Source organism: Mesocricetus auratus, unplaced genomic scaffold (assembly GCF_017639785.1).
Source record: "Mesocricetus auratus isolate SY011 unplaced genomic scaffold, BCM_Maur_2.0 Super-Scaffold_100008, whole genome shotgun sequence".
In the NCBI taxonomy this organism is placed as follows: Eukaryota; Metazoa; Chordata; class Mammalia; order Rodentia; family Cricetidae; genus Mesocricetus; species Mesocricetus auratus.
In genome coordinates, this window is record NW_024429192.1 from 62,549,160 (window position 1) to 62,562,249 (window position 13,090).

General features: G+C 35.1%; 1 protein-coding gene across 4 annotated transcripts in view; it reads left to right on the forward strand.

The window, feature by feature from the left end:
• The window catches only part of Fgf12 (fibroblast growth factor 12), a 515,142-nt gene extending 502,834 nt beyond the window's left edge, over window positions 1-12,308 (forward strand). For all 4 annotated transcript variants that reach the window (XM_005071590.4, XM_005071589.4, XM_040751004.1 and 1 more), the window contains one exon: window positions 7,630-12,308. In XM_005071590.4, coding sequence (XP_005071647.1) covers window positions 7,630-7,748 — 119 coding nt within the window. In that variant the 3' untranslated portion in view covers window positions 7,749-12,308. The remainder of the gene's footprint in view (window positions 1-7,629) is intronic.
• Window positions 12,309-13,090: the final 782 nt, after the last annotated feature.

Here is a 13,090-nt window from a genome sequence, read left to right on the forward strand (position 1 = left end):
TTTTCATAGTTGTCACCTTTACAAATAACATCAACTCCTGCATTTTATTTTTATATGTTTAAGAAAGTTATTGGTTTAATCGACATGTTCAGGGAAAAATAGTAGTGATTAGTGAATGTTGCAAGTTGTAAACAAAAGGATGAGTTATGATGGTAGCATAGAAAACCTGCATATTTGAGTAGCTACATTTGAATGCAGGCACCAATGAACAGAGCATGGGAGAAAAATATTATAAACAGAAGGTCTACATTGGAAAACCTATGCTTTGTTGTTGTTGAGTAAACTATAAGGTCCAGTAGCACACAATAGTTACATCTTCCCATCAAGAGCAAAATCCTTCACATAAAAAAGTAAAAGACTTCACACATATATTCACACATTTGTTAGCTTTAGGAGTGTTTATAGCCAGATGTAGCATTTCATTTGTGATTCCATGACTGCTGAGTTCCCTGCACACTTAGTATACACTCAGGCAGCTGAAGAAATATGAACCTTTCTGATACCAGTGCCCTGGATACTCGCATCCATCTTACAAGTTTGTCCTGCTCCCATTCTGGTGTCAAACTAGGTATTTTTAATAAATAGTGTGTTTTAAGATAATTCATGATGGGAGTTATGTTCTTAGGTGGCTGTGTTTGTTCTTGTGTCTAAAAACAATGACAAATTTTGTCACCCAATCTCTACGTCATTTTACTTGGAAAGCTCTGCTGAGTCCCTCGTGTCAGTCTGCCATTGAGTTAGAAAAGTAAAACATAAATGGAAAGAAAGGTCAGGAAGGGGGAGAACGAGTGGCTGATGCATAGTTTTAGAGTATAGGGAAAGGGGCAAGGAAAGAGCTGATATAAGGACCTGCTTTGATTTGAACTATCATCTCTGTACAACTCATCCAAAACCACTGTAGCGAAGGGGATGCCAGAGGAATACTAACATATTCTGAGAGAGAAAAAGAAACAAAGGGTACAACTCCCATTCCCTCGGTCAACTACTGAACCAAAAGAAGGGAAGCTGCCAGATGAAGCACAACACAGGCAAGGAGGATGTGAGGAATTAAAAACAGTTTCAAACATTCAGATATTGCTCCTTAAGACCTCAAACAAATCTGGGGATTGAAATTGTTGACAACATGTGTGAGGCAGTCAGAAATACAATTAGAATAGCTTCAACACCAAATACCATTAAGATATTCCTATTAAAACTGAAGTGTATTAGGTGCCTGGTGAGATGTCTCAGCATTTAAAAACACTGGCTGATTTCTTTCTCAGCCCATTTATCGTCTGTATATAGTAGGGCTACTGATTTTCTTGACTTGATCTTGTAGCCTGCCACATTGCTGAAAGTATTTATCAGCTGCAGGAGTTCCCTGGTAGAGTTTTTTGGATCGCTTATGTAGACTATCATACTATCTGCAAATAGTGAAAGTTTGACCTCTTCCTTTCCAATTTGTGTCCAGTTGATCTCCTTTTGTTGTTATATCGTTCTAGCTAGAACTTCAAGTACAATATTGAAAAGATATGGAGAGAGTGGACAGCCTTGTTTTGATCCTAATTTTAGTGGAATCACGTTGAGTTTCTCTCCATTTAGTTTCATTTTGGCTATTGGTTTGCTGTATATAGCTTTTATCATGTTTAGGTATGTTCCTGTTATCCAAGATCTCTCCAAGACGTTTTATCATGAAGGGGTGTTGGATTTTGTCAACTGTGTGTTCTGCATCTGTGATTTTTGTGTCTCAGCTTGCTTATATGGTGGATCACATTGATGGATTTTTGTATGTTGAACCATCCCTGCATCCCTGGATGAAACCTACTTGATCGTGGTGAATGATTGTTTTGATGTGTTCTTGGAATCTGATTTGCCAGTATTTTATTGAGTATTTTTGCATCAATGTTCATGATGGATATTGGTCTGAAGTTCTCTTTCTTAGTTGTGTCTTTGTGTGGCTTGGGTATCAAGGTTATTGAGGCCTGGTAGAAAGAGTTTCAGAGAAACGTCATCCTTTACAATTGCCACAAACAACATAAAATACCTTGGGGTAATGCTAACTAAATGAGTGAAAGACATGTATCACAAGAACTTTAAGTCTTTAAAGCAAGAAATTAAAGAAGACATCAGAAAATGAAAAGATCTCCCATGCTCTTGGATAGGTAAGATCAATCCTGCCAAAAGCAATCTACAGATTCAATGCAATCCCCATTAAAATATCAGTACAATTCTTCACAGACCTTGAAAGAACAATAATCAATTTTGTATGGAAAAACAAAAGGCCCAGGATAGCCAAAACAATCTTATTCAACAAAGCAACATCTGGAGGCATCACCAGCCCTGACTTCAAGCCTTATTATAGAGCTGCAGTCCTGAAAAAAGAATGGAATTGGCACAAAAATAGACAGGTACACCAATGGAATAAAATTGAAAACACTAATATGTACCCACACATCTATGAACACCCGAGTTTTGACAAAAAAGCTAAAATTATACAATGGAAAAAAAGAAAATATCTCCAATAAATGGTGCTGACATAACTGGATGCTGGTGTGAAGAAGACTGCAGCTAGATCCATATCTATCACTATGCACAAAACTTGGGTCCAAATGTATCAAAGATCAGCATTCTGATTCTGATGCTTATAGAAAACCACGATTTTTTTAATCCATAGACTCTGTGATTGTTATTTCCTATGAGATATTATTATGGGTTTATCAGTTGTTGTTTGTTTGAAAGCCTTAAGGTCTAAATTAAGCTCCTTCCAGACAAAAACACGTAGTAAACTAGGCTGATCAAGCGAAAACTGCATTATGATTGCAGCCGCAATTGGTACTTGAAATGTACACGGTAAATCTCAGATGCATAATGAGTCTTGAACTAGATCCACTTCTGTGAAGCTGAGTCTGTATTTGCAAGGAACTAAACAATTTACAAACCTTTTCAAATGTGTTCCTTGTGAGAGCCACACTGTGAGATTCAGTTTGACTGAGTTTTCCCTTCTACATGGGCTGGCTGAATTCATGTCATGTAAATATTTTTAATAATAATTGTTGAATTATTAGATTTTCCCCCAGATACTTGTTATTTTCTGAGCGGACATATTATTTACACTTCATTTACTATCAATTTCAGATGGGTGTGCATTAACATGTCGCAATCATGGTTTCCAGTTGTAGGGATGGAATTCAATACGGTCTGAGACTAATTAGCTCTGTATTACTTCTCCCTCAGCACCCCTTTATATTATTACATCCTGTATTTATGTTTACCTTCAAAGTACATCCAAAGTAGGGATGCTTGTATTTTAAATGTTCATAGCATCATGAAGCTAAACTGATACTACATAAGCAACACAGTTCTAGAATTTTTCACTGAATCCTTGAATTCTCGCCCCAAGCCTGTATCTCTCAGTTATATCTCCATCCTCTACCCTTTGTTTCAGCACTGAGACATTTCTGATTACTGCAGAGAGGCTACCATCCATGTGCTAAGAGGAGAACTCTGGATTAAATAGTTCTTTTAAAATAAAAAAATATTTACTTTATTTAACGTGTTTGAGTGTTTTGCCTGCATATATGTAAGTGTACAACATTCATCCCTTATCACTGGGAAGGCCAGATGACAGTGTCAGTTCACTGGAGCTGGGGGAAGGTAGTTACAGATGGCCCTGAACCCACTATGTGGGTGCTGAGAACTGAATGTGGATCCTCAGCAAAGAACAGCTAAGTGTTCCAAGCTGCTGAGCCATCTCCCCAACCCAGATAGTTCTTTATTTATTATTGATACTCAGTACAAGTAGGATGTTTTTAATTGTGAGAACATATGAAAATAGAATTTAAGTGTACATTTCAATGCACTTATGTTTATTCTGAGCTTATAAGCCATTCCCAGCAACCCTCCCATAACTGTTTTCCTGCTACAAACCTGAATTGCTACACCTTTAAAGACTGAACTCCCCATCTCCTCTCCTCCAGGGCCCTCACAACAATTCTACTTGGTCTTCGTGCTTACCATCATCCTAACTTTTCCATAGTGATCCATTCATGTCTTCTACTTACCGTCATCCTAACTTTCCCATAGTGATCTATTCAGTTTTTGGCCCTTAGGAAGTGATTTGGCTGCCTTACTGCCATTTCTTCAAGGTTATTCCGTACTGTGGCAAGTATCAATATTTCTTTCTTTCAAGACTAAATACAATTTAGTATATTTGAATATATAACCATCATATTTACCTTTCTTTCTTTCCTCCCTCCCTCCCTCCCTCTCTCCTTTCTTTCTTTCTTTCTTTCTTTCTTTCTTTCTTTCTTTCTTTCTTTCTTTCTTTCTTTCTTTCTTTCTTTCTTTCTTTCTTTCTTTCTTACTTTTTGTCTACACCTCCAGAGTATAGCGATTGGATCCTTTGAATATTCCATATGTAATTGTCTTAACAATCGTCATTTCTCACCATGGCTGTACCACCTTATATTTGAACAACAATACTTAAGGGTTCCAATAGCTCCACATACCTGCCTGCTTTGTTGGTTTCAACTTACTCTTTTTAACATATCCATGGCATATTCATTTTCAAAACCATTTCTTGATGACAATAGCAATATTTCCTAAAAGTAAGGCCAACTTCTATACTAAATAATATACAACCATATTAGTGTAAACCTTGTCTAATATCATTTAGTGTGTAGAAGCTATTTTAGATCAGAACCCCTGACTAACTATTCTCATCCTGGCTCTGTCACTGCTCACCCCTTGATGTTGAGGAAGTCATTCACTCCCCTTTATGCTTAAAAAGTAAAGGTAATAATTTACCTATGATGATCACAAAGTTATTCTAATGAGTAAATGAAACAATCAATTTACAGTGGCTTTGAATACCTCATAATGACATATTTAGTTGGGGGATTAACAGTTTACATTTTGATTTACACTATATTTGTCAGACACCTTGTGCTTCGTCACTTCTTTGATTTTGCTCCATCATTTATTTTGAGTATTCAGAACTGGGATCAAAGAAAGTTATTACTACTATTGGAGTTGGCTGTTACCACACTAAAGAGTCCTTGTCCTTTTCCTGTCCTTTCCTTACATTGTAATTGAGCTCAATTGTGCTCTGTAAAATACATTTTCATTCTAAAATTTGACTGAGAGCTATAGCCCTTTACTTGTTACAGTCTAAAGTTAGATGTTTTGCTGAATCCCAAGAATTGTAAATAATAATGATAAGGTACTTGGCTCAATAGTGCCCTCCCTCTTTCTCTCTCTCTCTCTCTCTCTCTCTCTCTCTCTCTCTCTCTCTCTCTCTCTCTCTCTCTCTCTCATTCCATTCTCTTTCCCTCCATCCTTCCTCTTTCTATCCCTGCCTTGCTCATTCCCATTTTTGTACAACTCCTAGAATTACCTGAGTTTGCTTCATCTTACAATCCAAATCCACTTTGTAAACAGCAGTGTAAAGAATGAAACACCTATTTGATTCATTGGGTGAAAGAGAGACAGTTTCTTTCAGTGAACTGGAAAACATACCTGTTAACCATTTAGTTCATTAAAACCCTGGATTTTATTATTAAGTTTAATGGGGTTATAATGAAGGCAATGACTGAATTACCCTAAAAGAAAATCTATATCTTCTATTGTTGCATTATTGAGTTTTACTTTGATCAATTGTAAAATTCCCGAGGTCAGTTTGGATATTTCTTTATGGATTCCAATTCAGGTATGGCCAGTGGAGTTCAATTATTGGAAAATTGGCCTGCACTAATTTTAGTGCTAATATTTGTGTGTTTATACTTGAAGTACTTTATGTTTTTGTGAGAAAAATAAATACATAAAAATAAAGTCCATATGTATAATAGGCAGAATCTATATAATGAGAACAGATGAGATATTGCAATTCTAGGAAACTCAACTACATAAACACATTATTTAGTGGCTAACAACCAGTATCATACCCTTCAACTATCATGACGTTGAAGTCATCTGTGTCCCAATATCTTTTTTTGGGTATTTAAACAGAAAAGTTCTATTTATCCATTGAGATTATGGTTTAAGTGATCTGTGCTGGAGCCTGGAAACGGTGGTCTTTCACAGCCAATTAGGTGGTGGAGATTAGAAAAGCCCGTGGATTCCTTTCCAATGGAATCACTTCATTACCTTTGAGTTGCCTGTGTGTTATCCAGTTATAGATAAGTGAATATAGTATGCATAGGTAAAAGTTTGCCTTCACCTTCGATATTTGGAACCTGCTCTACTTTCCTCATAACAGAAATAAAATAAAAAGCTAGTGCACTTGAGGGGCTTCAACAATCTTCTAGGCTATATTATAAAAATTTTCTAGGATTCTTTTCGTTGTTGTTATTAAAGACAGGAATTTGAATTACCTATTTATACCATTTGAGAACAGCAGAATCAACTACGATTACCTCAGGAGCTACTAGTTCATAGCTTACCTATAAGTTGCACTTTCCCACTTCAACCAATGGCATTTGGAGATATTATAAGTATTGATGGAAGTAACTGAAATCTTTAAACATATCATTCAAAATTAGATGTTTGATACTCTTGAAAAAGGCATTGAAAAATCATCTTTCATAGCTATATACTGTGTTACTCAGAGAATGTGTATTGTATTTCATCAACATCACTGGTAGCTTAGTAATATAAAAGTAAAGAACCCCAAACTCATCACAGACCTAATGACTCCTAAGTCACATAGTAACAATACCCCTACTTAGTATAACTGCACAGTACTGTACACTACTAAACACGCTGGGGAAAAACCTGTCTCTTCTTTGAACTAGTGTTCAGAACCATGCTTTTATTTTTATTCTGTGTTTTGGTAGTAGTGGAATGGCTTAGATCGGAATTTAAATGGCATTCTCAAAAACATACTGTCTAAAATCTTAATGAATGGTGTTACTTTTTATTTTTCTTGATCATTTTAGATGTTTGCTATCTATTCATGCTGATAAAGATGCCATTTTTTTTCAGTCAGTAAGCAACTAAGACAACCTGTGAACCAAATAGCCAAACTCCTGAAGATGTAGTATTCCCAAATCATACCCAGCCTAGGAAACTATTTGATTTTGGAAACAACATTAAAATTCAGGAACCATTGTGGTATGATAGGTAGAATAGATGCAGATATTTATTTGTTCTTATTTCAAGAAGGAAAGCAACTCCTGATACTTAAGTAAACTATGCATATGTAGACACATTTTTCTCTATCAGAACAGCCCATTGAGGCCAAAAGACTCATTGTGGTGATTTTTTGTAAAAATAGCTATAAAATGGAAAACCCTACTCATTCTAAGTGATAATTTAGCAAAAGTCATAATAGCTGTCAGATGCCAACCTTAGAACCAGATAGAAGAGAGGATGTGAACTTAATCTTATGTTAAATTACCACACTCCCAGTTGGAGAGTAGCTAATAGTACATGGGCTCTGAGACTTGGTTTAGGTGAAGGAAGTCAAGGCCAATTAAGGGGCTATATTGATACATTTCTACTTCTCTACACTTATCCAGATATCCCTTCCGATGAACGATGTTCTGAAACTTCTAAATATTCTGAATATACTAAAATCAAATTCAAGCAGTTCATTCAAACCAGGTCTATGTTGATTAACACCACTAATTGTTTTGTAATTTTGCTTTCCAGTGTGTATGTACAGAGAACCGTCACTACACGAAATTGGAGAAAAGCAAGGACGTTCCAGGAAAAGTTCAGGAACACCCACCATGAATGGAGGCAAAGTCGTGAATCAAGACTCTACATAGCTGAGAACCCCTCCTATTCTTCAGTCTCCCCCCTTTCCTTTCTCCTCCCTCCCCTTTCCCCGTTTTCTCCAATAAATCCATCCCAACAAGAGAAAAATATAAAACGGCATCACAGGACTTAGTAGCTGAGATTCTGCACTCAAAATCTTCCTTTGTGTAGGACAAGAAAATTGAACCAAAGCTTGCCTGTTGCAACATGGTAGAAAATTCACATGCATAACAATTATCGCACATAAAAGCAAAGAAAAAATAAATCAGGACTCCACAAACATTAACTGTGTTGTTTTTAACAGAGGGCTAATTGCAATGAAGATACAACTACAATGCAGACAGAATACAGTCTTTGAATGGATGGAATAGGTTTTGAGAAAGCCACTTAAAAATGTTGACTTGTAAATCCCTTTAAGTTTTAGAGAATTCTGTGATGTGCAGTTTTGTTTCAGTTTTGTATTTTCTTTAGACTTCTGTGAATGATACACAACTATATCCTGTTTCTAGGATATTCTTTCAGTTCTAAAATTGAACATGTCAAAATTATATTCTTCTAATGTCTATCAGTCATATAGCCAGGGTCCATTTAGCATGAAGAAAAGTTTTGAACATTATTCTTGATGTTAATAATATTTTTTATTTTAGACAATGAAAATCTTATGTTGAGTTTAATCATATTAGCAGATTTAATCCCTTGTAAAGAGTTTCTCCTAAGAAAATATCATATTTTATCTAGGTATTGATCTGGGATTTCATTATTTTTTAGACATTTAGTGAAACAGGTTTTATTGTATTTCTGAGGAGACGTAGGGAACCCCCTGCCATTGCTGTGTCTGGTGAAGAAGCATGGGCTTCTTGCTTTTTCCATTCATTCTCAGTGTTGATTTGTTGGGTACTTCTGAGTGTGTATGTGCATGTCTGTGATAAGAAGTTCTTTTTTTTTAAACTATATCTTGCAGCATGGAAGATGTAAGGTGGGTTTTACTGAAGAAAATAAGTCTGAGATTCAGAGTCAAAGCAAATTTCAGTCACCTTTTTACATCGCCAGAGTTTTTGTATGCAGACTGTTTTTCCAAACTATGAGAAAATAGAAGGATGGCAGTGAAATTCCTAACTTACCATCTATAAAGGCAGTAGTCTGTTAGTATTATCAACAGTTATAAATCTAGTTTGCAGTAATTCTGTATTCTAGATAACAGAAGGTAACCAATTAAACATGGAATTTTCAAGGGACAGTGAGAAAAAATGTGGAATTGACAGCTTTGATTCCAACAGACAGGGTTTTGTTGGTGGATTTGTGTAGTGAAAAGGAACTCCATGTAAGAGCAAGCAAACACACTGTTAGGAATACTGAAGTACTGGAAAACAGCAAAGATGTGAGTTATAACATGGCATTGGAATTACTATATCTACTTAGGCCTGGAAATCATGAATGGTGTAGAGACATCCAAATTAAAAAAAAAAAACAAACAAAATGTTTAAAATGTTTGCAGATTTATGGATATCATAATGAGAAGACTTAGCATGTAACTTCTCCTATATCTCTACTGTCCAGCATGTATTACTCCAACTATGACTCCCTAAAATACATACTTTGCAGAAGATCTAGGCCTTCACCTTGAAGTTTTCCACTGATTGCTGTATTTCAAGGTCAATGTGGTGTCTCCCCTCTATACAGCCATTATTCTTCAGTGAAATTTTTGTCCTATCAAGTATCCTATTTATGTTCTCTGGGCAATGGCAGAAAATGTACTGGAGGAATTTTCCTATAAAGCAAAGAATAGCAGTTATGCACAGAGGCAAGGCTTCTGGACACATCTTAAATCAGAATTTACAGAAAGTAACAGATAAATTTAATTTTTATGTAGGGAATATTGCTCTCTTAGGAAAAGAATAACCATGAAAAGACACAAATCCAGAAGTTGTGTTCATTGTCACTGTTGATCCAACTTGATTATGAAAATACCTGTCACTTCCAGGACCAAATAAATCCCAAGCACAAAGCCTTATTTTCTTTGGAAAAAATGAATAAAGAGGCTTCAAAAAACATGGGTCATGGGCTTTTTTAGAGGGAAGTGCCTGGAGGGTTGGAGTTGATATGTTTATTCAACTATAGCGCAGCTGAGTATCCACAGGAAATGCAATTGGTGGAAATCAAATTCGCCCATCTCATTAATGATTTCATGATAGAAATTTAATCTCATTATTTATGAAGATATAAACTGATGTTAATATCTAATAAAATCCCTTCTCTATTTTCAGTTGTTGTCAATCATTCATCATACAGACACCCCTCCCCCATCCTATCAGCACTTAAAACAGATCTTTCTCACCACTCAATTTATCTTTAGTTTTCCCTCCACATTGTTTTTAGCAAATGTAAATGTGCTTTGGAGATTAACTTTGCTTCATTTAAAACTGATTTCAAGAACAAATTGAAAGCCTCACAATTGTTTATTCATAAACCTAGAAAAATGTGGATTAGATCACAGGTTGAATATTTGTTTACTCTCTGGTTGCTTTTTAACTACAGTAAAGCATAAATAAAACCAATATTCACTGTCTTAAGTCTTAAAATCGATGAATAAATATAAGCAAATAACTATCCAGTTTCACTTAAAAACATGAGCCATTTTTGATGGTTGTTTATCAGCTTTATATAGCTAAGTATAAGTCTTCACTGTGATAGTCTTTATTTCCTGGCTTCAACTTATCTATCATATGTTCTTCTTTCATTGTAATAAGGATTTGCTTTTTGTTGTTTCCAAAACAATGCAAGGGGATATTCCCAGGAAAGGACTGTAGTAGAGAACGATAGGAGTCCTTCTGTTTTAAGTGAATGGTCTTGACAATGAAAGCAAAACTTCTGTGAGTCTCACAAAATGTGGTCAATATTCTTTACTTGATATTTTAGCTAGATGTTTGAGGTCTAGAAACAAACGGTGCTGAAGTTCCATCTGCTAACTTAGAGTCCTTGTGCTTTAGGAGACTGAATACAGTAAGCCACCCTTTTCTTGATCATAGTGATAGTTTTGGCTTTGAATTACATATATGAATCTCATAAGACATTTTTAGCTATTATGGATTGGTACAGTGAATAGACATCTATCTATGTAATATAATGCCATTCTTTAGGGGTCTCATTCTAATTCAGATATTTATACAGAATAACTCTTCTACCTAAGAAAATGGCAATATTGCTGGTAGGTATGGTTTCTCACGTGATGATTCTGTTATGCCACAGACAAGTGTTGTGTGTATTGGAAACAGAGGAATAGATGGAGTGTAACATGGTTGTTGTGTATTAAATTGTCTTCAGGTCAAATCTGGGACCCCTAGTTTCTTAGACCACTTCAACAGTGGTCCACGTTTTAAAACATAGACCCAGAAATAGGAAATCTACCCTTATACCCTGTGGCTTAGTGTAAAAGACCTTGCTTTTGAGAAGGTTTCCCATGAAGTTATTTGATTTCTTCTGCACAAGATGAGACACATTCAAAATTAAAATTCCTTGCTCATTTTAATGTCATTGAAGGCTGAGGCTATTATTATTCTGTCACAGAGTGTTAATAGCATTTTTTAAGCCGGAATCACATTGTGGATTGTTCTACAAATATATATGTGTATATATACATATGATTCTGAAATGAGGATATATTATATAAAGTTTTTATTTGATCTGTGATCTTTCATTAGGTAGTCAAAATAAAGAGATTTGAATGCAAAACTTTATATATAAATGTATATTTATAATAATAGTACAAATTGCCACTTTATAATTAAGAAAAGTGATGGGTGGGAACAGTCCTAAAGCACATATGCCTTCAGAACGTTGGTAATTCTTAATCCCCTCTGATGCAGTGATAATGTCTAAAATATTTCCTAGAAAGCTATAATTCCCAATAGAAATCTCAATCTGAAGTTTGAAAGCTGGCTGAAGGGTAGGCAAAGGAAGTGAAGTATTGATCTTTATCAGGACATTTTGGAGACCATATTTAAAACCAATATTTAAATCCAAATTGAGTGAAAATTGCTCATGTTCAGGGATAGTAAATTGAGCTTCAATGACAAATAAAAGCAAAAAAAGAAAATATTTAACATTATAACAGCATTAAAATAATGTAATGAACATTGCATCTTTTATTTTACTAGCTGGAAACAATGAGCTGTTGTTTTTTTTTTGTTGTTTTTTGTTTTTTTTGTCTTTGCTCCAAGCACAGTTTAATGCCAGCAGCATTCATTTTACTCAAAGTCATTTAAAAATCTAAAATACATAACCACAAATAGAATCATTATTAGCTCCATTTCAATGTTAAGTGTTACAATCTTAATAAATGATTGACGCTAAAATGTTTAATAAACGTTATATGAGAAACCAAGCAGATTAACAATTTGTTTTACATTAAAGCACAGATTATTTAAGTCATTGTTTTTTGAGATCAGCTTTGTAAACTGTTTATACACCACAACCTTCCTGGAGTGAAAAGAAATTAAAATCTTGAAATACTCATGCATGTAGAATACTGGCATTTTTCTAAAAAAACAGAAATTAAACTTCACTGAGAAGTATTGCTTTTTCTTTTAGTGTGTCTATACTAAAATGTGTGGCTGGAAAAGCATGTCATATACAGAAAGATACAGCTTTACAGGTGGGAAGTCAATTAAATTTTACTAAACAAACAAAAGTAAATAATGCTTTCTAATTACAAAGCTACCTGTGGTGACTTGACACATGCTCCCATAGGGTTAAAGACTGGAGTGCTTAACCTTTGTTTCTTTATTCATAATTTGCTCTCTAGATACTTGGTTGAATTTAAAGATCATAAGCTAAATTAGCATATCTGAAATCCAAGCAAGTCAGGCACATAAGCATAGGAGGCCCACCAACATGTGTTACAGTGGTGTGACACTTAGAAATTGAACACCATGGATGATGCAGAAAGGGAATCTAGAAAGGGATGGATTTCGGGAAGCAGAAAAGATACTTGCTCTGTAGAAACAAAGATGAGAGGGGACCATCTTACAGAGGAAAGTGTCTAAAAGTGATCCATATCTGTGCAGTGTGGGAACTACTTAGGAACAAATAAAAGAAACCATTCATGATCTGGGGTTCAAAAGGAACTAAGCTGAGATTAATAAAAATTAAATGTTATTCAAATGTTGTCAGCACAATCTCTGAATTCACTCGTTTATCTGTTATGGTGTTGTGATTGTTCATGCAGAATTCTTGAACAAACTAGCATTTCACAAAGTGGTTTCTAATATCATCACTGTGACATTCACTGTGTTTGGTTTTCTTAGCTTTATTCACATCATCTATGATGTCCCTCTTTAGCATCCATGCAAAAAAC